The sequence below is a fragment of the Rhineura floridana genome, chromosome 2, assembly GCF_030035675.1.
Source record: "Rhineura floridana isolate rRhiFlo1 chromosome 2, rRhiFlo1.hap2, whole genome shotgun sequence".
NCBI classification, from domain to species: Eukaryota; Metazoa; Chordata; class Lepidosauria; order Squamata; family Rhineuridae; genus Rhineura; species Rhineura floridana.
Genome location: NC_084481.1, coordinates 94,414,106 through 94,438,855, shown reverse-complemented (window position 1 = coordinate 94,438,855; position 24,750 = coordinate 94,414,106). Strand labels below are relative to the sequence as shown.

Below are 24,750 nucleotides of genomic sequence, written 5' to 3'. Positions count from 1 at the left end.
ATTAACCTGGTGTTGACGAAGGGCAGCCTATAAATCTTTTAAATAAAGAAATATACAATAAATAATTTGTAAACTCGGAATCACATGTATTCCTAAAAGGCAATCCAGAAAGAATGCAAACACAACTAAGGTCAGCAAAATAAGGCATCTAGTCTATAAGCCTGACTTGTTCAGGCCCTCTCAAGTTCTAGTCAGCGAAACACTATACAAGACACAAGATAGAGTTGCAACAATCTCAACTTTATATATATGTTTTTATGTATCTATCTTTCATGCTTCCTGAGAAGTACCTGTAAACATGAGTGAACTGTAACTAAAGACAATCCAAATTTCAAAAAATACAATATTATCTAGGAAATCACGACTATAAAGTCAAAATAATTTTACATGTAAAGCAAATTGCTGTACTAGTGACACAAAAGTAAATATTGAGGTTGTTAATAAAATTAGTTGTTTTTGTCAATAGTTTCCTCTGAAAAATTTCAATCACTTACCTTCAACAAGTCTTGTATTAACAGAAAACAAGCACCAGTTAACATCCTTTTTAGTAAATATATATAGCTTTTCCAGGTACTGGACTTCCTATGACAACTTTGCAGTCATCATTATTCTCCAGACTCTGCAGTTTCCAGTGCCTATTGAAAGCTTAGATTATGAGCAAACTGGTTAGGCAATATGAATAGACCAAATCATGTGACCAGGCAAAAACCAATTTCAGATTTCAAATTAAGATATCAGATAAAAAGCTGTAATGAAAAAGAAAACATATTCAGTGAGTGCTTCCAGATGGGGACCTTATTGCAAACAGGTAATTCAGATCCAGTTTTTCTGTGAGCGTTTGGCAAGTTAGCTGGCGGGGAAAGAGACCTTGGGGTCATAGTGGGTAACTCGATGAAGTTGCCGACTCAGTGTGCAGTAACTGTGGGAAAAGGTGAAATCCGCATTAGGATTATTAGGAAAGGGATTGAAAATAAAACTGCCAATACCATAATCCCATTATTTGAGAAAAGGTTACATTTGGGGCTTTTTAGTTTAGAAAAAATGTGAGTAAAGGGGGACATGATAAGATTATGTATCGTGCGGAGAATGTAGATAGGGAAAAGTATTACTTTTCTCATAATATTAGAATCCAGGGACATCCAATGTAGCTGAATGGTGGAAGAACGGATAAAAGGAAGCGCTTCTTCACACAGTGCATAGTTAAACTATGGAATGTACTCCCACAAGATGTAGTGATGCCCACCAACTTGGATGGCTTTAGAAGGGAGTTAAACAAAATCATGGAGGATAAAGATATTGATGGCTACCAGCTACAGTGGCTATGTTCTACATTTGCTGTCGAAGGAGATATACCTCTGAATGCCAGTCACTGGGAGTCGCAATGGGAAAATGCTGTTGCACTCATGTCCTGCTTGCAGGCTTCCCATAAGCATCTAGCTGGCCACTGAGAACAGGATGCAGGACTAGATTGGCCTTTGGCCTGATCCAGCATGGCTTTTTTATGTTCTTACTTTCAACACATTCTCATTCTCGAGAGGTGCTAGAGACATGGCATGGTGGCAATATTAGCTGCTATTCTAATTCTTGCCGTCCATATCAGTAGATGGAGCTTAACAGAATGCATCTGGCTGCGTTTCTCTGTCCCTGCCCTCAGTCATTACTCACTGCCTTTTTTTCATGTTGGGCATGTGTGCTGGTGTGTACCTATGCATGAGCGTCTTTTTTTTTTTTTTAATTCCCATGAAGTGTTCAGAAGAGCTCCAGCCAGTTGCCATGTTTCACAGTGGGCAAAATGGAGGCTTATGCCTTTTGGGATAGGGGGGAGTAATAGATATTTCTATTTGGGTTTCATTTTATTTTTTAATACTGAGGGATTGTACAGGAAGCAAGAATAACAGTGATCTTCTTTAAGGCCTCTATATTATTATTTTTAGGAGCCTATTGTATGTACTGCAATTACAGTCTCCCAAGAAATTCCCCACATTTACTGTGTCGACATCTTTGGAGAATATCTCCTCCAAACCCCGCGTGTGGCAATCAATGGAAATAGGTTTCTTTCATTTGGTATTTGGGGCTGCCAGAAACAAAAGGACTAGGTTATGCTCAGTTGAGGAACAAGTGGAATTAGAGGTGTGGCAATATACTGAATATCCCACTGAAATAATACAACACACATGACAAACCATCTATTTAAAAAAGTGCTAACAAGCTGCCACACCAACAGGGACTGCAGATGTATTTTTAATTATCGGATGTTCTCAACAGCAGAACAGGCGGAGGATAACAATGTGTATGTTACAATGGCTGTGAAGGTGGAAGAAGGCTGCAGCAGATAAAGGACTTCCAATTGTTGTGGTACCCATGCCATTGGATCAAAGCCTTTGTCTGTCAAGATTGTTTATGGATCGTGGTGCACCGATCTCCCCACATAAAACAAATTCACGCACGGGCGTCTTCCATAACAAAAGTCCCATGGCGATCAGCGAATGGCGACGGAGACAGGACTGTGAAATCCAAAAGCCCCTAGTCGTGAAGTGGTACATCGGCAGTGGATATGATTCAGATGGATCCTTTGTTAAAGACTTTATTTTGGAAGACAATCTTACTCGGTCACGAGTAATCGCCAAGAGACAGAGAGTTTTGAGGTAACAGGAAATGTGGATTAAATACAAAATGGGCTGGCATTTTTATGATGTCATGATTGTGGATGCTGCAAAAACTTGTGAACATGAGCAGCATCTATTCCACAATAAACTCCCATTTAGAACTGCCCAATACTTAATTTATTTATTTTATTTATTTATTGTATTTGTATACTGCCCCGTAGCAGAAGCTCTCTGGGCAGTTTACAGTAACTAAAAAACATTAAAAACAAATATACAAGTTTAAAACACATCTTTTAAAAACAATTTAAAATACACTTTAGAAAAATTAAAACAATTTTTAAAAACACATGCTAAAATGCCTGGGAGAAGAGGGAAGTCTTAACTTGGTGCAGAAAAGATAACAGTGTTGGCGCCAGGCGCACCTCGCCACAAGTGTCATTCAATAATTTGGGGACCACTACTGAGAAGGCCCTCCCCCTTGTTGCCACCCTCCCAGCTTCCCTCAGAGTAGGCACCCGGAGGAAGGCCTTAGGTGTTGAGCGTAGTGTACAGGTGGGTTTGTATCAGGAGAGGCGTTGCATCAGGTATTGTGGTCCCAAGCCGTGTAAGGCTTTATAGGTTAAAACCAGCACCTTGAATCGAGCTCGGAAACATACAGGCAGCCAATGCAAGCGGGCCAGAATTGGTTTTATATGTTCGGACCGTCTGGTCCCTGTTACCAATCTGGCCGCTGCATTTTGCACAAGCTGCAGTTTCTGAACCGTCTTCAAAGGCAGCCCCCCATAGAATGCATTGCAGTAATCTAACTTGGAGGTTACCAGAGCATGGATAACTGAAGCCAGGTTATCCCTGTCCAGATAGGGGCGCAGCTGGGCCACCAACCAAAGTTGGTAGAAGGCACTCCGTGCCACCGAGGCTACCTGAACCTCAAGTGACAGAGATGGTTCTAGGAGAACCCCTAAGCTATGAACCTGCTCCTTCAAGGGGAGTGCAACCCCATCCAGGACAGGTTGGACATCCACCATCTGGTCAGAAGAACCACCCACTAGCAGCATCTCAGTCTTGTCTGGATTCAGCCTCAGTTTATTAGCCCTCATCCAGTCCATTGTCGCAGCCAGGCACCGGTTCAGCACATTGACAGTCTCACCTGAAGAAGATGAAAAGGAGAAATAGAGCTGTGTGCCATCAGCATACTGATGGCAACACACTCCAAAGCTCTGGATGACGGAACCCAACGGTTTCATGTAGATGTTGAACAGCATGGGGGACAGAACTGACTCCCGTGGAACCCCATACTGGAGAATCCAGGGTGCCGAGCAATGTTTCCCAAGAACCACCTTCTGGAGGCGACCTGCCAAGTAGGAGCGGAACCACCGCAATGCAGTCCCTCCCACTCCCAACTCAGCCAGTCTCCCCAGAAGGATACCATGGTTGATGGTATCGAAAGCCGCTGAGAGATCAAGAAGAATCAACAGTCACACTCCCCCTGTCGCTCTCCCGACCAAGGTAATCATACAGGGCGACCAAGGCTGTTTCCGTGCCAAAACCAGGCCTGAAACCCGACTGAAATGGATCCAGATAATCGGTCTCATCCAAGAGTGTCTGGAGATGGCCCGCAACCACTCGTTCCAGGACCTTGCCCAGGAATGGAACATTTGCTACCAGCCTATAGTTATTAAGATTTTCTGGGTCCAGGGAGGGTCTCTTCAGGAGTGGTCTCACTACTGCCTCTTTCAGGCAGCCAGGGACCACCCCCTCTCACAGAGAGGCATTAATCACTTACCTGGCCCAGCCGGCTGTTCCATCCCTGCTTGCTTTTATTAGCCAAGAAGGATCCAGCACAGAAGTGGTTGCATGAACCTATCCAAGCACCTTATCAACATCCTCAAGCTGTACCAACTGAAACTCATCCAAGAAATTGGGACAAGGCTATTGCTTGATTCACCTGCTATAACACTGGAGTCTTAAGTCCTGGTGGATGCTAAAGATTTTATCCTGAAGTGCCTAGCAAATTCATTACAGCGGGCCTCAGATGGTTCTACCATGTCCCTGGGGCCAGAGTGTAATAGCTCCCGGACAATTCTGAAGAGCTCCGCTGAGTGGCAGAGTGATGATTTGATAGTGGCAGCAAAATATTGTTTGTTTTTTTGCTGCCCTCACTGCCCCCTAAATACAGCTTACCATAGGCACTTACCAGTGTATAACTGCATCCACTAGGAGTTTGCCTCCATCTGCGCTCAAGCCGTCTCCTATATTGTTTCATCGCTCTCAGCTCTGGGGTATACCATGGAGCCATACGAGCTCTACACAGGAGAGGGCGCTCAGGAGCAATCATGTCAGCCGCCCGGGTCATTTCTGTATTCCACAGTTCAACCAGGGTTTCAACAGGAGCGCCAGCCCTATCAGCTGGAAAACTCCCCAGAGCCCTTTGGAAACCATCTGGATCCATTAGTCTCTGGGGGTGGACCAACTTAATGAGTCCCCCACCCTTGCAGAGGGGAAAAGCCACTGTAAGTCTAAACTTCAGCAAGCAGTGATCTGTCCATGACAGAGTGACTGATGGAAGGCCCCCCCCACATTCAGATCACCAACTCCATGTCCAGTTGCAAAGACCAAATCTAGAGTATGCCCTGCTACATGTGTTGGGCCAATGGCATATTGGGACAGTCCCATGGTTGTCATGGAGACATGAAATCCTGAGCCGCCCCGGATAAGGTGGCCTCGGCATGGATGTTGACATCCCCCAGAACCAAAAGTCTGGGGGATCTCAACAGTACACCCGAGACCACCTACATGTACTTAAGGCACATGTAGGAAATTACAAAATATATTTGGCTGATAAGCAAAAAAAAAAAAGGGATATCCCAGGCAATTCATGGAAAGCATTCAAGGGACAGACAAAGAAGATTGGAAATGTTATTCTTTACCTCTGGATATTGGGGGAGGGATATAATTAGGTAGGAAAGGGATCAGCCTTTCCACAAGGCTCATCTTGTCACACTTGAAGTTCATCGCATACACAGAGAGGAATTTGATCATAATCATTTGCCAACAGCACAGGGAGGTGGGACAAGAAGTGTGAATGGGGCCAATCTCCTTAACTTTTCCAGTTGGAAGGAAGAGACAAACAGTCCCTGCAGATGTGAGAGAAATGATTTGGATACTCTCTCTCTGTTTGTGGCAAGGAGAATTTCTGAGTTCAGATAAGTTCTCTTGAAGGGACAGAAAGTATACTGGCTTCTTGTTGTAATGCCATTAGATACCATTTGCTTTTTCCAGACTATGAATTATTTTATTGTATCTTTGAATGAAAGATGAAGCCAAGGGGCTTCCACTGTTGTGTCATCCTTTCTTGTACTCCAAGTCTGTCAGCATTAGTAGCAGGTTGTGAAGCCTAGATAAAACTATGCTGATGCTATTCACAAACTGCGGGTAGCCATCTTGTTCTAATTAATGAATGACTAATCCATGAAAGGTCATACATGAAAGGATATTTCCATTATTATTTTGCATTTTAAGAATAATTGGCAAGGATCTTGTTTGACCAATTGTAATAGTCAGGGTAAGTTACATCAATAAAACCACCCATATTCAACTATCAAATATTTCAATTGACATGATTTTCCAGAACCCATGTTTATTATTCTAATCAGATGGCTGTAATAGATAGCCTATAACCATGTGTGATGTTAGAATTATTTCTGTTTACTTCTGAAGTGGTACAGACTATTCAACTTTCTATTGTGTGCAAGGTACCTTGTACTGAAAGTGACTGTCTCTGTGTGGTGGATTCCTCTGTTCAATTTCTGGACTCTCTGCTTTTCCTGTTCTGAGTGGAATGAGGAGGATTCTGTTAAGAGATCTTGCTCAGCTTCCTGCTGAACCCTTTCTTTCACTGTGATTTAAGAGTGAGCCTGGATACACTCTTTTTATTAAATTCCTCTAGGAAAGCACAATTTCTCCAAATGCTGGAAAGAATCATAGTCTTTCCAAGAGATCACGGAGAGACAACAATTCAGAACAGAAGAACAAGCAGATGAATCCAGTATTCTGTGTGTGCCAGGTTGGTTTGTGGAATATAATTTTCTGTTGCAGTTAACCATATGTTCAGTGGCTTTCAGATGAAATCTAGAAGTGTCTTAGTACTGCATTACTCAATTCATCTTGGAGACTGACCATTGCTGACTAAGCGAAGAGGCTTGATAAGAATAATAAAGGAATGTGCTTTAAATAATTCTTTGGAAAATACTTTAAGGTAAAGTTAGAGTGGATGTAGTGTTGAAGCATGAATTTATTCTTTTTTGAGTGTGTAGGTTGTAGAGGACTGCACACAATGTTCTGGCACAACTGGGCATGACTCTTTATCAGAACTACTAAAAACTCATTGGGGAGAGCTTTCCATTTCACAAGGAATTTACCTTAAGTGATCATTACGTCAAAGACTACTTGAAGTCTAAAACATTCTGAAAGATACAAGAAGAATTTAATTGTTATCACCAAGATGACTGACATGGTTAGGCATATTGTTGTTATATGCCTTCAAGTCGATTACGACTTATGGCGACCCTATGAATCTTTTGGATATATTCATAGGGTTTTCATGGTAAGAGGTATTCAGAGGTGATTTACCATTGCCTTCCTCTAAGCCTACAGCACCCAGTATTCCCAGGCGGTCTCCCATCCAAATACTAACCAGGCGTGACCCTGCTTAGCTTCTGAGATCAGACGAGATTGGGCGTGTTCAGGGTAGTATGGCCGTAGGCAGTTATAGCATGTAAGAACCTACAAAAGGAGAAATTTGAACCAAGCGGCTATTTTAATCTTGCAAAGGAAACATAAAAAGAACAGAAGGCTGAAAATGAATATGTAATACTTTGGAAAATCCTGCTATTATATATCTATACCCTTTGGATCCACCAACCTTCTAGGACTAGGTAAGCTTAATAAGGAAAGAGACCATCAGTATCAGACCCCAACCGTAACTAATTAAGTTTCTTCCAACAGAGCATCTGGTGGTGAGAAGGTATAAAAATAACCAAATGTTACTGTCAAAACAACGAGAAAACCTAAGCATCTTATACAGTTAGGGGGCATTTACTGGAAAACATATCTGGAGGAACCCTAACAATGGAAGTCCCTGGGGTTTGACAGCATAATTGAAATATGAAAATGCAGATACAAGGATAAAGAAGAGATCACAGCTTCCCAACATGCAGCGAAACAATGTATGATCTTCACGTGATGGAAGTACATAGGTGTACAACACTCTTTGCCCTACTAAATCCATGTAAGAAAGTGCTGTATATGGGGTACACCTAAGATAAGCTGTTGAGGGAAACTTTGAGGTGTCAAAATCCATACAGAACGATAGGTAGCCTTTAGCTTAGTGTTTGGATTGTATAGAATAAATGCATGATCAAAAGCAAAAAACAAAACAAAACAACAACCTTGAAAAAAGACAACAGGCTTACTAGTCGCCTGAAGTGAAGAGGAGTCTTGTTTATCAGTGAGAAAGGTGAGATAGAGTATAGAACTAGTATTCATATTATTAAGCAAATGTAACAATAAGATGAGAAAGGCAGGGACTGATTTATTTCCTACATACTTTTAATACAGGGCCAAGATCTAGATGATTCACTCTCTCCACTTTTGCAAGGAGGCAAGGTAGATAACCTTCAGAAGTATCAAGGTGAGAAACTGATCCTTGCACACACTGTAGGAAATTTCTTTGTTTTAGTGTGCCATGTGTTCACACATGGTAAAGGGCTGTTTAAGGTTGTGTCAGAGACTGCGTCAGACAGAAGCCACTGCCATGCCACCCTGATAGCATCTGTTGCTGTTTGATAACTGTACAAAGATGATGGGGACAGAAGGGAGTTTGTTTACTCTTTATTTGCACCTGCATCTAGTCCCATATAGACCAAGTGATAAACTTAGCTAGATTATATTGTAATTGAAGGCTAGTCCATTTCTCTTCTAAGGGAAATTTTGCATGTCCAGCCCCTTTTTAATAGACTACATGAACACATATGCACCCTTTATTTCACATTCTATATACATAGATATAAACTTTAAAACATTTTCCATATACTCCAAGTACTAGAAGGGGGATTGGATGTGTTACTGATTGTGGGTGCTTTTCAGTAGGTGCCCACAACAGTCACATCAAAATATAACATAACCATTGTAGCATTACTGGTAATGTTTTGGAGCATCATTTCAGCTTTTCCCAAGAAGGTATAGATTGAAGTTCTATGAAGCTCTGTGGGTTTTTCCCCCCATTTTTGCATCATCCACATGACATCCTCCTCATCTAAGTGACAGACTACACTTTCCCTCCGCTAAATTCGGATTTTTCTGATCCACACATAATCAGATAAGGGAAGAAAATTCAATATAAAATCACATTACCCGACTGTGGATGCACTGAAGTGCGTTGTGTGGGTGGGCTTTTTTGTATGTGTGGTGATGTTTGGCTGGGTGCCATCTGTCACACATCCCATACTTTTATTTTATTTCCATCAGCCCAAAGGAAAGGATGCAGCCTGCCCTTTTCCACTGGTTGGTGCTGAAGGCACATTCGCAGTATTTACTGCTCTTGTGCGCAGAACTGCACAAAACAGCTGTATTAAAAACAATAAACCCTTGCAGGTACAGAGGCTGGGAAGGAAAGGGGGAGGAATGGAAGCAGCAGCCTTTCATGCAAGTGATTCCAAATCCTTGCCTGGCTTGGACCTACACATTTTTTACAGCTCTTTTGTGCAAATCTGGTATATTGGAAAACTTGTATTTTTAAAAAATGTGTATAGGCACAGACAAACAAATGTCTGTGTGCATGTCCACAAGGGACATCAGGGTTCCCACACATACAATGGGGAGGGTGTTTTGTTTTTTTTGTAAAGTTCACTTGAGAAAATGGGGATAAGGAAGGAAAAGGAAGGCACCAAATCATACTCTGACTTAAAATGAAATCAAAAAGCCATTCTAACTTAGCTAGTTACAAGTTTAGCAGTTTATTATTTTGTTATTTATTTATTTTATTTATTAGACTTATATCCCGCCCTTCCTCCCAGTAGGAGCCCAGGGCAGCAGTTCAAGCAGTCTTGGATTTCAGAGCATGTACAGGATTTCTTGCAGAAGACAGGTTCTGGGGAGAGCATCTTTAGACTCCTGATTAGATGGTTCCAAAGAGATAAAGACTAAGGGGGATATCCAGCTCAGTTTGGGAGTTGCAAAAGCAGGATGCCATAATTAGATTTCACCCATGGTATCTGTTTTTGTAGATTTCCAGATAAGTGGTCTAGTCACAGACACTCTAGGGGGCAATGTTGAGATACATCAGAATATAGATTTTCTGAACATATTTGTCTTCCATTGTAATAAAGTAGCAGAATATAGGCTTTATGGCTGTGGAAGAGGATATTTTGAGGACATTTTACATCCCTTCGTCTTACCTGTGTCTTTTTGCTATGTAGAACTTCCCCTGGTTAAGCAAAACTTCCCCATCACTGAAAGTGAGATCAAGATCAAGGAGCCACAGCCTCTCCTCATAACTGTGATTCCACCATCACCATCGCAGCGACAGAGCCTCACAACTTCACCCATCAAACAGCACCCACCTCCCTTCTATGGACAGCCGTATGGAGAATTCTATGGGAAACAGAATGCAGGTATTCTGGGCAGGGCCGGCGCCAGAGGGCAGCCATGTTGTGCCCTGGCCAAGGGCCCCTGAAGGGCCCCTCCTTAAGCTGGGTGGGTAGTGCTCCCTTCCATGATCTGCGGCAGCATTGGCTCCTGCCCGTCACAGATTGCAGAGAGAGAGCTCCCAGACACCCCCCCTACTGCCATGTAGGCTCCAACTACCTCTCCTTTGATGTAATGTTGGTTGCACTGCAGGCACAAGCCTGCCATCAACCAAGATGGCGGACAAGGTTTCCCTAAGGGGCTGATTCCCCTTCTGCCATCTTGGTTGATGGCAGGGATGCGCGCATGTGGCACGAAGATGGTGGCGGAGGCATCAGTCCCTTAGGGAAGCCTCGGCCACCATCTTGGTTGATGGCAGGCTTGCGCCCCCAGTGCAACCAGCATTTATGTCAAGGGAGGGTAGGTTGGGCCTGCACAGCAGTAGGGGGTGTGTGTGAGAGCTCACTTTCTGCGATCACAGAAGGTAGGTAGATGTGGCGTGCATGTGGGTGCCTGGGCAGGCTAGTGCCTGCCCCTGGCCCTAAGTCTGGGGACAGTTAAATAGGCAAAGAGAGTGGCAAGCTTCCTGTGAAATTTAAGGGACAGAATGAGGACTAGGTGAATGATCCTAATAAGAAAATTCTGCCAGATGAAGAAGATAAACTGAGGTGTGGGCAGAATTCCAGATGAGTACTTGCTCTCTATAATAGGAATGTCAGTCAGAACCAGATCTGAATCATGGGTTGTATTTAATGTAACATTTATTTATCCCATCACAAATGAACAATCTTCTCATCGGCCATGTTCTTCAAAAAAAGATGTAGAGGAAACCTCACATCACTTGGTGATATTAATGGGGAAATCCAGCCTGAAATGCATTACTGCTGTTTATTCATGATTTGGCATTTATGTTTGTTTTATCTTTTCTACAGGAACTTCTGTTCCATCACCCTGTCATCATAGTCCTGGAGTCAAACGGCACAGGTACTGCTGTGTCAGAACTCCTCCTGGGAGTGCATGTTTTTTAAAATTCAGCTTCAAAGAGAGTCTGCAACTGATTTGCAGATCAACCCATTCCCCTCCAGGTGTGGCTAATGGAAACGCTTTGATCTGGCAACTAGCATGTTTATGGCCTAATTCCCAGACTTCAAGCCTTTTCACTTATCAAAATTTACTTGCATGGAACAAATTGATTATGGCATAAGTTTTTGTGGAATACAATCTACTTAATCAGATGCATTAAGCATTAGTCTTAGTTGCAAGTAATTGTACTTTTGTGCATCTCATTTTTGGCTGTCCTCACTGTTTACAATAGTGTTGATGAGGGACAAAGTTCTAGGCGTAATACACAAAATACAAACTGACAAATCACCAGGTGCCGATGACATCTACCCAAGAGTTCTCAAAGAACTCAAATGTAAAATTGCTGATCTTCTAACAAAAATATGTAACTTGTCCCTCCAATCCACCTCCATACCCGAGGACTGGAAAGTAGCCAATGTAATGCCAATCTTTAAAAAGGGATCCGGGAGGGATTGCAGAAATTACAGGCCAGTTGGCTTAATGTCTGTCCTGGGAAAACTGGTAGAAAGTATTATTAAAGATAAATTAACCAAGCATTGTTATTGTTGTTATGTGCCTTTGAGTCAATTACGACTTAAGGTGACCCTATGAATTAGCGCCCTCCAAGAGCGTCTGTCATGAACCACCCTGTTCAGATCTTATCCGTTCAGGTCTCTGGCTTCCTTTGTGGAATCAATCCATCTCTTGTTTGGCCTTCCTCTTTTTCTACCTCCCTCTGTTTTCCCCAGCATTATTGTCTTTTCTAGTGAATTATGTCTTCTCATTATGTGTCATTTTAGCTTCTAGTGACAGTTCTGGTTTAATTTGTTCTAACACCCAATCATTTGTCTTTTTCGCATTCCATGGTATCTGCAACGCTCTCCTCCAACACCACATCATTTCAAATGAGTTGGTTTTTCTCTTACCCACTTTTTTCACTGTCCAACTTTCACATCCATACATAGAGATTGGGAATGCCATGGCCTGAATGATCCTGACTTTAGCGTTCAGTGATACATCTTTGCATTTGAGGACCTTTTCTAGTTCTCTCATTGCCCCCCACACCTAGCCTTCTTCTGATTTCTTGACTATTGTCTACATTTTGGTTAATGAAGGTCAAGGTATTAATAATCCTTGACAAGTTCAATGTCCTCATTGTCAACTTTAAAGTTGCATAAATCTTCTACTTTAGTCTTTTTGACGTTCAGCTGTAGTCCTGCTTTTGTGCTTTCCTCTTTAACTTTCATCTTTTGTGTAAAGCAGCCCTTGTTTTGGCAGGGCTTGTGACATTTGATACAAACCCAATTTGTGTGATTTGTTCACAGATTTTCTGAAAGGTGCTATTTCTGCTCAAGGGCCTTTTCCTACTTCTTGGCTTTTATTTCCCCTACATTTAATTAGGTGCCCCAGGAGACATTAATTGGCAGCTTGTCATTTGACACTGGAAGATGCATGAGGTGTGTATTTGGACCAAGCTATGTATTATATGGGAGATTCATGATTGAATCTCCTGGCCTTTCTTTAAAAAAACTGAAGTAAACCCATGGGGACTGTCGATCTGTGCACAGTAGTGGGGCTGGGAGTGGTGTTATATGTGCTATCAGGAGCGGGGCAGTTAAAGACATGGCTCCCATGGAGTTTGCAGGCATCACTGATCAGCAGTGCTTGCAAAGCCCTATGCCTTTGCAAATGCCGACAATCAGCTGATTGGTGGTAACTGCAAAGTGTTGTGCCTTTGCCCTCTCTGTTTGATTTTAAACTGTGTTTTAACAGTTTTGATTTAAAATTCTGTGGGTGAAGGGCAATTGGTCATTTGATGTCATTGTGCTGTCAGATGATTGACAAGTGGGCAGTATCTTGCACAGATTCAAATAATTGAGCAACAGAACAGTGTCTCCGTATTAGCTGTATGTATGTCTCGATCTTTGCCACAAGTCCCTGGCACACCTTAAAAATATATACTGTATTTCTAGCATATTATAGTCAGGTTGAACTGGGTGAATTGCTTGCTCTGTGTGTGTGTGAGAGAGAGAGAGAGTGAGAGTGGGGGGGAGAGTGAGAGAGAGCAATGTAGTTTCTATTTAATGCAAGGAGAAACTTAGAAAGTAACTTTGGCTTGTTGCTCTTTATTTATTTTTGAGCTCTATGATTCTGTGACAAATAAAAAGCTACTTAGATCTCGCACACGCACACACAAAATCTCTGTCAACACTCCAGTGACTGCTAATTCATTGATTTGGCTTGGTAAAACAACCTCCATTGTACTGTATTGTGTTCTCACTTTTTGTATGAGGGAACATTAGTGAAAATCAGTAATCAAGGCCAAACTATATATTACATTATGCTTTATCACATTTAATGTCTCAGGGTTTTTGTTAATAGCCCAGGAACCCCCAGTTAGGATCAGAACCATGGTGTATAGGAGTGAGGGCTGTTTCCTATTGTGCTGTAGTCCAAATGAAATTTGCCCCGTGAAATTGCTGTTTGGTGTTGGAAAGATGCTAATGTACCCCTTTCTCTGTGTCCTGTGGTCCAGATTCTGTTCAGGGGTCCTTGCAACTGTTATTTAACGAACAAAAATACCCAGACATATTAAATGCAATTGTTCAAGTTAAAAACTCCTGCCCTCACTTCACTGATATTTCCCCTCTGTAGGCTACATGCAATGCTAATATCTTTTGGTTGTCTACTGATAAGGAATCTGTGTTGAATTTTCATTATGTTATTTGTCTTTCTTAGCACATACTGATCTCTACTATCTTTTTTTCTTTCCCACTCTCAATTAATTAATTACAACTGTTTGTATATCACTTTTTTGGATTGTATGCAGCATAGCGTTAAACAGATTGTTCCATCAAACAAGGATTTCTCCCTTGTGCAATGTAACATTCACCCTCTCTCCTCCTGTGCGCTCCCTAAATCTTATCTGGGTTTCCCCCCAATCCTCTGGAGTAGATTTGGGGATGGTGCAGGGTGTGTGGGAGAGGAGAGGGAAGTGCCGCTGTGCTAGCGCAATAATTTAGTTGAATACCACCCTTTATCTACAATATTTAAAACAATAAAACAACAATTTCTCCGTTCATCCCCCCCCCCATTTTTAGATCCATGTGGTGGAATCCTGAAGTGCCTTCTGTGACTTTAATGCTGCGTCGAAGTCTTTCTTTGAAATCTCAGGGCATTTATGACAACAAACACCTGTGGCATCTGAACCAAAGCAGGTCACAGATTCTTCCTCATGCAGAATTCAAATGGAAACCTCTCAAAATTGACCACATGGTTCTGAAGTCAGAAAGTGGACGTCATGCCAAAGTCAAGAAAACACAAAATATGATTGGTCAAAAACATTCATCACCAGAGAACAGACAGGCTAATCCAAAGACAGAGTTTATGCACAAGAAAAATATTGTGCCCTCCCATGAAACCATGAACTTTGAGTAACTCACACTGAGTAAACAACTGGTTAGAAGGAAAGCTGGCACTCTCCTGTTGAAGGCTTATTACAAATGTTTGGCACAAAATCTACTGCATTTCTGTGGTGAGAGAGAATTTGGAGTCTTGGCAGAGAAGATGGTAGATTTCAATTATCTCATTTCTACAGGTCTGTAACTGAGGTTGATATGAAAGGGCAACTTTTTTTCCTGTTAATACCTTTGGGTAGAACAATACATTTCAGGGAAAATACAGGATTCCCATCCCTACATTTTATTCATAAGGCAAATATGTGGAAAGTACTTGCTTGCAAAGGAGCAGTGCAGGTAGAAGGGGGTGCTTAACCTCCTTGCCTGCAATTTCTGCCCTGCAGATGCACTAATCCCTCCCCACATTGGGGTTCAAAATCAGCTGAGGGGAATAGAGCCAGTAGACTTAAGATTTGCAAGGAAGACTCAGTGAGTATGGGAGAGGTTAACCACCCTTACTTCATATTGATTCTCCTCTACAAATGCCACTTCCACCATCACAGTTACATTCCAAAACCCTCCACTATTACTTTCCAAATCCACAAGTCACATGACATTCCACCATTATTTAAAATATTATTTTCATCTAATGTGTACTTTTTTATGATGAAAAGTGAATACATGAAAACTGTTGTGTTGAATTGTTCATAGTAGATTGTGTAGCAGTAGGCACAGTCATAACAGAAACTAGTCTGCTAGTGCAATGTTGGAACCACACAGGGAACAAATGCAACACTCAGGAATAACTTTTGTTGCATTTTTATCCCTTAGTGGTACTGTTATTTTCCCTGCTCTTGAGATGATTCAAAACAGGGTTTTGGCTTCCTGGCATTCTGCTCTCTCTTAATACTGCTTTCTGTAACTGTATTAATGATTTATTCTTCCTTGTTTGTGAGTGAAAAGTGTGAACATTCAAGGGCATAATAAAAGGTGTTGAAGTTGCAGCTCTGTTTATTTTAAAGTTTCCATTGGTCATAAAATGTGTTTTGGTGTTCTAAAAGGCAGCCTAAGCTGAACAGAACATATATATATATGGATATCTATTACATGTTATTTCATTAGGCATCAAAGAGTTGTACAAACTAATTCATTATTTTAGTGAAGGATCCACCAAAACTGTGTTCTGGGCTCAAGGACTATTTGTAAACTTTGATGACCCGTTATAAGCAAGCAATGGTGTCACTGTAAAACAATCATTAATTCTGGCTATGAAGTTTTTGATTATAATCCAGGAAGAAATTGAGAAATCACATGTTAATGTGCCTGAACTACAATTAAGAAACAGACTAGTTGTCAGTTATATGCATCACTGAAATGATTATAATAGCAACATGAAGGCATTTAAGATTTGAAGGCCACATCCAGTCAAATTCCTACAAGTAACTTAATCACCTGATTAAATTCAACTTTCCTGGTAAAACAGGTTTCCAAAAACACATATGTCAACAGATTTTCTCAAAAATGAAGTTAACAAAGTCTATTCAAGTCCAGACTCTAGTAAAACAAGACTGATTACTTCCACCAGTCCTTAAGAGTAAATATCACAAACTTTTATCAACAATCTAATAAGAGTTTACAGTTCTCAAAACTTACAGAGATACTAATGAATACAACAAGAGTAAAGAATTGAAAGCCTGTGTTTATCAACTGTTGCAGTTGAAAGGGTATATTAAACAGCTGTATTAAGAATTGTTGGGGGGGTTGCACTGTAACTGACTCACAATGTAGAGTAATATAATGCTAGATATAAGACCAAGGGAACAAGGGCAGATCATGGGATGGGCTGAAAGGATATTACCTATGAGACTGCTTGGGAGCCTAGTTGCAGAGCCATCACAGTTAAGGTCTTCTCCAGAACCAGGTGAAGCGTGTTTTAAAATGCCAGAAGCGACTTGTGATTGGTGTTAATGCACATTAACTGAATCGAAGGAATTCCTGGGTAATAATAAAGCACTTTAAAATGCATGCTTGATTTAGGCCTAAATAACTTACTTGTTGCAGCACCCATTCTTGAGAGAGCAAAGATATTCAAAGTAAATTGAGACTAGATTTGGAAGCTAAACAGAACGACAGCAGCGACGCTTGGCACTGTTAGTTTGTCTGAATTTCTACTATGAGTGCGATCCTGCACATGTTTACTTAAAACAGGTCACACGGAAATAGAATGTAATCCATACTCCTGCCAGGAAGGCATCAAAGTGGTAAGACACACCCCCCCGGGAATTCCTGTCAGCTATTAACAATTTAATTAGTAAGCGCTTGTTGGTCCCTACAACATACAAAGCGAAGAGAACGTAACGATTACTGAAAACCAATGTGTCAGCGAATAGACCATATTAAAGATTTCTTAACTGCCCTTTGACTTTAATGCCCTCTACTAAACATCTGGCGCCTGTCAATGGCTCTTACTATGTCACTGAAACTGGGTGCGGATGCTTTCCTCTTCTCGCGAGAACTTGTATCGGCCTCTAATTCTTCTGCAGCTATTCCGATACAGAGAGAGGGATTTTTAGAGTTGCCTTCCAACGTAGTCCTCGTTGGCATTTCACTTCTAAAGGCATACGGTTTTCACCGTTCAGTATATCTTGACAAAGCGATGACCATAGACAATCGCGGGTTTCGTTTTCTTCTTTTGCCGGAACCTCAGGCTGTACGTCGCTATACTATTTCCTCCCCTCTCGATATGACCTATCCTGCTCTAGAAAAGACAGAAAAAGGGACCATCTGCAACCGGAAGTAGTTGTAAAGTGTGGGGAGGGCGAGGAAGTGGCGGTTCGAGCTGTATCTTTACCGTAGGTCACGTGGAGGTGGCGCGGTAGTTTCTGCTCTCCCCCCTTGGCGGAGCCCGGCGCGGCTGCAGCATGGCGGATACGGCCTCTCAGATGCTGCTGGGCTCCGGCCTCACTGTGCTCTCGCAACCGCTCATGTACGTGAAGGTACTCGTACAGGTGAGGCTTTCAGTCCCGGCAGGTTTTTCTTCTTTGTAAGAACGGGAACGGTGGAGGGAGGGCAAAGCAGCCCCAAGTAGTTGGCCCTTCTTTCTTTTCTTCTGGGAAGTTGCCCCCCCCCCCCGCCAAAAGCATTCCCATGGCTACGCACCCCCGTTTTTTAGGGTAGTTGTTAGTTCTCACCATAGTCGGCTCGCCCTTCGCTTGCATTTTTGAGCCTTGATTTGCTTTAGGATTCTTTTTTGTAGGGCGGCTACTCCTCGCCTCCCTGTCCCGAGGCGTATTGTTACCGTCCTAGTAGAGGAAAGACCGCACTTCCTGATTTTCATATTCAGCCAGATGGCCTCATAACCTGCCATACAACAATCGCAAAAGCAGTCTGTTGCATTGCCTAGAAAGAAACACAGATGTTAAGAGAGGGGAGGAGAGTCCTTTAGAAGAAACTGCTGCAGCCAGTTTATTCCCAGAATTTAATGTTTCCGTAAGAACTCCACCTCGAGGGAGATGGGGCGTAAGGACTTTCCTAGTGTAGATTTTCAGTCCAGTTATGGTGAATGACTGGGCAAGAGTCCTTGGGTCCTTTGCAGAGATCCCCCCTGTTGTAAAAAGAATGCTTCCTCTGGGGTTTTGCTGTCATCAAGCACTCCGCCAGCTGCTTGTCACACTCGCATGCTATCCTGCCACAGACACTTGTGGACTGGCACTCCGTCTCAGATGTCTTACACAAGAGTTTGTACCGCTGCCACTTTACTCTGCGGTGACATTTTAAGGAGACCCTGGCATGGCAGTAACAACAGTCATGTAAGAAACAGCACTGATCCACTGCATCCAAGGGGATTCCAGAACCACCAGTTCCACAGTAGCAACCGTACAGATTGAGTGCTAGCAGTGGGATTTGCAGCCGGTGCCGGTAACACCATAGAGTTAAAACCAAATCCAGGACGCTGCGCTTCTCTCGTTTGCTGCCTTTGCTGTGTCCACATTCCTGAGAGAACAAAACTGCTAGTGCTAGCCACAGAGCAACCCTCATTGCAAAGCCAATACTATAGCTAGTTTCAAAATGGCTTACCCCACTCAGCTAATTATGTGAGTTTGGCAGTGTTTTGAATCCAGATTAGTTTTCTGCAGTAGCTTATATGCACCTCATATTCAGATTGGTCCTCTTCTCATTTTTATTGGTTGTGCCTGGGACACTCCCAGTAGTTCCAGCCTCAATGGCTTCTTTATTTGGCTGCATGTTGCTTTTTGGCCAGTTGTGGCTTTTTACTCCTATTATCATTGGCTGAAAAGCATAACTGCCCATGTACAACAGCCCTGTCTGTTAAAATACTTAACAGTCCATGCATTTTTAAGGCATTCATCTTCTAATCTCATATGCAGGCATGAGAAGCGTATTTACATTTTCAAAATGTGAATACGTAAATTCCCATAATGTAATGTTGGAAATTTAAGGACAAAGAGCAATTGTGAGGGTATGTCAGAGCAATGTGACAGAATATCTATCTCAACAATAAATACTACATATCTCTTCCTGGAAAGCACATTGTCTTCTCTTGTAAATCAGCTGGTAAAAGAGAGTATGCAATGTGCCTATAAGATGTTTTGCTAATTTGCAGAACATGAGTTCTGTAACTCTGTAACTCTGGAAACTATGGAAAGTACATTGCCTAGCATGATACACTCTGGTGAGTGAAGCAGTGATTTGCAGTATAGAAAGCGTAATAGTTCTATGTTAGGAGATTTACGCCTAGTTGCTTTAGGGTTTAGTCACAACAAACTTATCTTCAGAGGTAGCCAGGTCATGTCAAGGAAAAATGACTGCTTTTAGATATCTTTATCTGGTTGGAAAAAAATACAGCAGATTGCAGGGGAAATCCGTTTGGAAGAGAAGAAAGGGGGGTATGGTGCAGTGGGTGTGGGGATGTGTTTGCTCTGTAGTTCTAAATTTCTAGTATTTATTATTTATTAAAAGCATGTGCCTTTTAGCCAAAACAATTCTCAATGAGGCTCACAATTCTAAGACATCTTTCTGTAGCATTAAGAGATGGTAGACACTGTCTAGTGTCCCTGCAAGACTTTATGCTGAACTGCAGACCACTTTGACTGAATGTGGGTTGCAAACTATGGCCATCTAAACATAGTGGTTTTGGAGTTTAAAACTTACTGTTGGTAGTTCAGCCCTAGAACTGTCAGTACACAGAAAGTCAAGTGTATTTTTTATTCTGGCTCAGCTTTCAAGTGTTGGCCATTGGAACAGTTGTAGTTATCACTTCTAGGAAGTGTAGGAATTACTCCTTGGAGTGCTGTTCACTCTGTAGAGGTTGCTGTAGACTGTCTCTTTATTTTGAAGGTGGGATATGAACCCCTCCCTCCAACTCTGGGAAGAAATATTTTTGGGCGACAGGTCTATCAGCTGCCTGGTCTCTTTGCTTATGGTGAGTGTACAATGTATGAGATTTGTGAATGAGCCAGAAAGGGTCTAAAGCATGATTAGATTGCTGTAATTCCTGCACTACACTTGGAAGCCCTTGCCTTTGCAGTAGAGCTTCTCATGTGTACTAGGCTTTGCTAGAGATTCTGCAACTGTTGAAGAGCGGCGGTAATATTTATGTAGATGAAGTGGTGAGTATTTTAACTGGGAATCTAAAAGAGGTGTCAGGACTACTGGCATAATTATTGGCTTTTGAATTCCACTCAAGCAGCGTTTTAATATAGGGATGCATGGTGTTTGGGCATCTGAGTCTCTGTCTTCGTGTGACCTATTACCCTTCCAAGCATCACTCATACGATTTGGTCTGCCCTGTACATGCATGTGCATGTTCCAGCGGTGTCACACTTCATTCTCCAGCTTGTGTGGTATTATTATTGGCACTGAACTTGTATTTCCACACACTTTGTCACTGTAACCCAAGGATGGGGAAGCCGTGGTTCTCCAGATGTTGTTCAGCTCCCTGACCACTGGCCAAAATTTGGGGAACCTGTGGCCCTCCATCCTTGCTCTAGAGGATAGCAGAATCTGATGAGAGCAAGCAGAGTGTCAATGCATGCTGACATTATGTTAATCCAGTGTTCAGTTAAGCATGCTGAAATAATAGGATATGAACATGCTTTAACTAGATTATGCACTAGATTACGCCTGCAGTTGTGTATGGTGACCTTTGTACTGAAGTTTCTATCCTGGCATCAGGCCTGGTCTTTTCTAGCATGGGGTAGGTGGAGTTTTAAATAGTTTCACATGCGTGGCATCATAGTGGTAACTGTTTGTTACACATTTGTGAGTGCTGGAGTCTCCTTTAGGCAGCTGGGTGAAGAGGGTGAACAGTCAATGTTGAGTAAGATCCTTAAGTCTGTGTTCTGTTTTCAGCAAAACACATTATGAAGATTGATGGAAGGGCTGGACTCTTCAAAGGTTTGGCTCCTAGACTCTGCTCAGGAGCTATCGGCACTATAGTGCACAGTAAAGTTCTGCAGGTACCATCTAATTTTATTGTATAGCAATTTTAGTATTCAAAGTATTTCATAGTCATTATCTGATAAGGTAGTCCACTCCTTCCTGAGCTCTGCACATATGATGTTAGGAGCCTTTTTATGGTAAAGAAAGTCAATGAAAGCCAAACGCTTAGACATTTCATGGATGCATAAATGATGGTTTGATGTGCTTTAGAATAATTCAGTCTTCTAGACAAATAGTTTGTGTTGTTTCCATCTTTCATTTATATCAAATGTGATGCTTTTTTAAAAAAAAATATTTTTGCTGTTAGAAGCTTTATTTTGAAACAGATTGTTCCTTTAGTCCAGTGTCTAAAACTTTAATCCTATATAACCAGGGGCCCAGAAATTTTGGCAGGCCTTGATAATCAGCCAAAATCGATGAAGGCTTGGACCCTGTCATCCCCCAGTGGGAGAAGGAGGGGGCCTTTGCTCTAAAGTCATGTCCAGTTTCTAGGGGAGGCTTGAAGGACCTTCAAAGCACATCATGAGAACTGGGGGATTCCCTTGGCCAGCCCATAGCTCTAAGCCCATGAGGAAGGCTGGTGTGCATCCACTGGGGATACCACCTGCAGTGCAACACAGACAAGCCCCAGCCCTCTTCCAGAGCTTGAGATGAAGGCAGGGGGTTATCCTTGTGATGTAACACTGTACCTCAAAGGCACCTTGGGTGATCTTGGAAGAACAGCATGATTTGGACAAGCCGCAGCCCACTTCCTAAATTTGTAGTGGGGAATGAGGGGTTGTTCTTGCTGCCATGTTGCACTTTTGAGGTATTGGAATACCTCCAGAGCCTAGTGCAACTTCTGGTATAATTCCCATCTTCCCAAGCTCCAGACTCAAGATGAGGTCTGTGGCCTGTCTTGCTCATTGGAGGTAAGAGGAGGGATGCTTCCTATGGTAGATGTGGTGAGAGTGTTTGTGGCTCCTTCCCTTGTGCGCCCTCATTCAATATATTACTTCCTCTTTGGTGTAAGCCATAGCTTGCTGTTATATTCAAATCATCAAAGTATGGCTTGTGCTCACCCTCCAAACCAGGATTGCAAACGGCAGTTTGAAGCCTTGACATATAAAATTCATTCTTGTAGCACCAAAGCATGGTTTAGCATGACTTTTTGGTCGCTGCCAGAATGGATTGTCACTGATTTTGAGAGTGAATGGGAACTAGGTACTTGGCAGATTCATGAGGAGGTATCCAGCAAAGTAGTTCCATTAGTGCAAGGGCTTCTGGCTGAGCAACGGAACTTTGCTGTCTTCTCCTCTCCCTGCCATCCCCTTAAATTTGTTCTGGGTTTTTTCCCCAACCCTCCGAAGCAGATTTGGGAAGGAAGGGGGAGGGGAAGCTCCATTGAGCAAACCAAACTGTTCTTTTGGATGCCACCCCATGGTTTTGACATTATGAGACAGCAGGTCTAATGGCATCAAAACTGCTTATTCATAGATTGCACAATTTTGATCTCAATTTAGTTTAGGCTTTTTTCCTCTGGGTTGCTGGCATCGCAGTTGTGGCTACCTTTTTGTGCCAATCTATAAGTAGCAGTTTCAGGTTTGTAACACTGTTTCTCTGCTTTTAGTTACACAGGGGAACTAGATAGTCAAGACTGCTCGCTCTTTTAATTGCATTGGCTTTGGGATTCTTCCTACAGATGACAGAAAACACACTGCTTTCCAGAATGAATCAGTGAAAAATCCAATACAACCTAATGTAAATGTACTGCCTTCAAGTCGATTCCAACTTATGGCGACCCTATGAATAGGGTTTTCATGAGGCTGAGAGGCAGTGACTGGCCCAAGGTCACCCAGTGAGCTTCATGGCTATGTGCGGATTCGAACCCTGGTCTCCCAGGTCGTAGTCCAACACCTTAACCACTGCACCACACTGGCTCTACCTACAGGCATATCATTAGTGGTGTTGGATTGGAATGCATCTTGGGACAAGTGCTGAGCATGTAATGGGGCAGTAGTTGCAGGAAAATTGCAAGTGGTTAAAGTAATATGAAAAGCCCTCCAGAAGTATTTATTTTTTGCATTTTAGCAAAAAACAAGAAACCCTTTTTGGAATGAGAATATAAGAAGTAACTTGTACTTCTTCATTAGAAATAATTCAAATGACAGTCTGAAGATGGTTTATGAGACAGACAACATTGAAATATTATTGTAAACAGTTGTTTACCAAAGTGATGTTTACTATTGTTGGAGATATTAAAGTCAACTTTAATTGGCCTGCTCTCCTCCAGTGCTAGTGTCATCAAGAAGAGCAGCTCTCCTAAATGGAGATATGCTTATACAGGAGGCCCTCTACTAGTATAGCTATGAGTAATAGGAGGAGTAGAGAGGATAACTATTTTTGCTTCACTTCTGTTAGCCATCTCTCTGAAGTAGGTGTACTGGATGTGTTTGAGCAGCGCTGAAGTAGACCAGTTATTCTGCTTAGGGAATGTGTCTTGATTTGGAAAGTGATTTGGTAGCCACATTTTGAAAGATTGCAGTCCAAACAGGGAGTCTGACATTAGGTGCTGGGAATAAGGTACCTATAGAGTGATAACTTGTGAGCCAAGGAGAAGCAAAGTCTTTGGGCATGTATATGCACACACACGTCGGCAGATCAAAAACCAGTTTAGTATGAGAGAGAATCCTTTCCCATTTCCCATGTAGAGATTGGACTGTGTTTGTGAAGTCAATGCTTTACTTGTAGTCCTATAGAAAATGAAGTGTCATCTCAGAGCTATGCATTCAAAGTGTTTTGTGCAATCCTTGATGGCTGTACAGACTGGGTATGATATTCTAGCTTTTTTTAATGGTGCCATCAGTATTCATGGTACCTAATGGAATTCGTAAGTAAAAAATAGACTGGTTCCTGCCCCTAAGGAGCTTACAACCTAAGAGGGATAATAAGGAAAGCAACAGAATGGGGGTGGGGGAGGCCATAATAGGAAGGGGGAAATGAATGAAAATACTGTTGCATATGCGTAAGACTTGATAACAGCTGGGGATGAAGAGTGGGGGGATGAGCCATGGGCTCATACTTCTCTGCTTTCCTTCTGTCTAGCGCTGTCAGGAAGCTGATGAAGTTGAGGTAAGTTGGTGTTGTTTGCTTGCTTGCTTGCATGAGTTGGTTCTCCCTTCCCATCAGAGTGATTGATCCTCTTTTTCCCTTCCTTGAAACTATGGATATTGGGAGATGCCCGTTGTCTGTATTAGACTATATATGGTGTCTTGCGTTCTCTGGGAGGTGTGGGGTTCTTCAGAATATGCTCTGTCTGGAATTACAAAAATGAAACATGACAGCGCAACAAGATGCCTTGTCCAGAGGCACTGGAAATGCTGTCACCCAATGACTTCTGATGGTCACTTTTCTCTCCAGGAAGCAGGGAACAGTTGCAAGGAGTCTGGGTCCTCCCTGGAGCAAGTTATTAAGGAGGTAAGAGATGGGGTATTTGAGATGCATTAGGATTTAGCATGGTTCTGGGCCGAGAGGTCTGTTCACTGACAGTAGAGATTCTG

General features: G+C 42.3%; 3 protein-coding genes and 1 pseudogene across 23 annotated transcripts in view; 2 read left to right on the top strand and 2 right to left on the bottom strand.

Moving 5' to 3' along the window:
• Window positions 1-15,765, top strand: part of AGBL2 (AGBL carboxypeptidase 2) — a 57,707-nt gene extending 41,942 nt beyond the window's left edge. For 15 of the 16 annotated variants that reach the window (XM_061609453.1, XM_061609449.1, XM_061609455.1 and 12 more), the window contains 5 exons: window positions 6,553-6,669; window positions 8,223-8,295; window positions 10,082-10,276; window positions 11,222-11,273; window positions 14,453-15,765. In XM_061609453.1, the coding sequence (XP_061465437.1) occupies window positions 6,553-6,669; window positions 8,223-8,295; window positions 10,082-10,276; window positions 11,222-11,273; window positions 14,453-14,789 (774 nt within the window). In that variant the 3' untranslated portion in view covers window positions 14,790-15,765. The remainder of the gene's footprint in view (window positions 1-6,552; window positions 6,670-8,222; window positions 8,296-10,081; window positions 10,277-11,221; window positions 11,274-14,452) is intronic. The other variant, XM_061609457.1, reaches the window with a different exon arrangement.
• On the bottom strand, window positions 3,338-18,951 carry LOC133376742 (phospholipase A2 crotoxin basic subunit CBd-like). Of its 4 annotated transcripts, XM_061609469.1 has the most exons (4): window positions 17,941-18,951; window positions 17,219-17,507; window positions 7,025-7,069; window positions 3,338-3,753 (listed from the first exon to the last, which is right to left on the bottom strand). In XM_061609469.1, the coding sequence occupies exon 1, from the start codon at window positions 18,785-18,787 to the stop codon at window positions 18,281-18,283; it is 507 nt and encodes a 168-aa protein (XP_061465453.1). In that variant the 5' UTR covers window positions 18,788-18,951; the 3' UTR covers window positions 3,338-3,753; window positions 7,025-7,069; window positions 17,219-17,507; window positions 17,941-18,280. The 4 variants fall into 4 exon arrangements, with proteins under 4 accessions (XP_061465453.1, XP_061465452.1, XP_061465454.1 ...); XM_061609468.1 differs by lacking the exon at window positions 7,025-7,069; XM_061609470.1 differs by lacking the exons at window positions 3,338-3,753; window positions 7,025-7,069 and adding an exon at window positions 14,710-16,744.
• Window positions 7,251-7,369, bottom strand: LOC133378483 (5S ribosomal RNA; annotated as a pseudogene).
• Window positions 17,300-24,750, top strand: part of MTCH2 (mitochondrial carrier 2) — a 19,438-nt gene continuing 11,987 nt past the window's right edge. The window contains exons 1-5 of one of the 3 annotated variants that reach the window (XM_061609461.1): window positions 17,300-17,459; window positions 20,108-20,192; window positions 21,122-21,228; window positions 24,296-24,322; window positions 24,611-24,667. In XM_061609461.1, coding sequence (XP_061465445.1) covers window positions 17,406-17,459; window positions 20,108-20,192; window positions 21,122-21,228; window positions 24,296-24,322; window positions 24,611-24,667 — 330 coding nt within the window. In that variant the 5' untranslated portion in view covers window positions 17,300-17,405. Of the gene's footprint in view, window positions 17,460-17,492; window positions 17,758-20,107; window positions 20,193-21,121; window positions 21,229-24,295; window positions 24,323-24,610; window positions 24,668-24,750 lie in introns of those variants that run through there. The other 2 variants (XM_061609460.1, XM_061609462.1) reach the window with 2 other exon arrangements.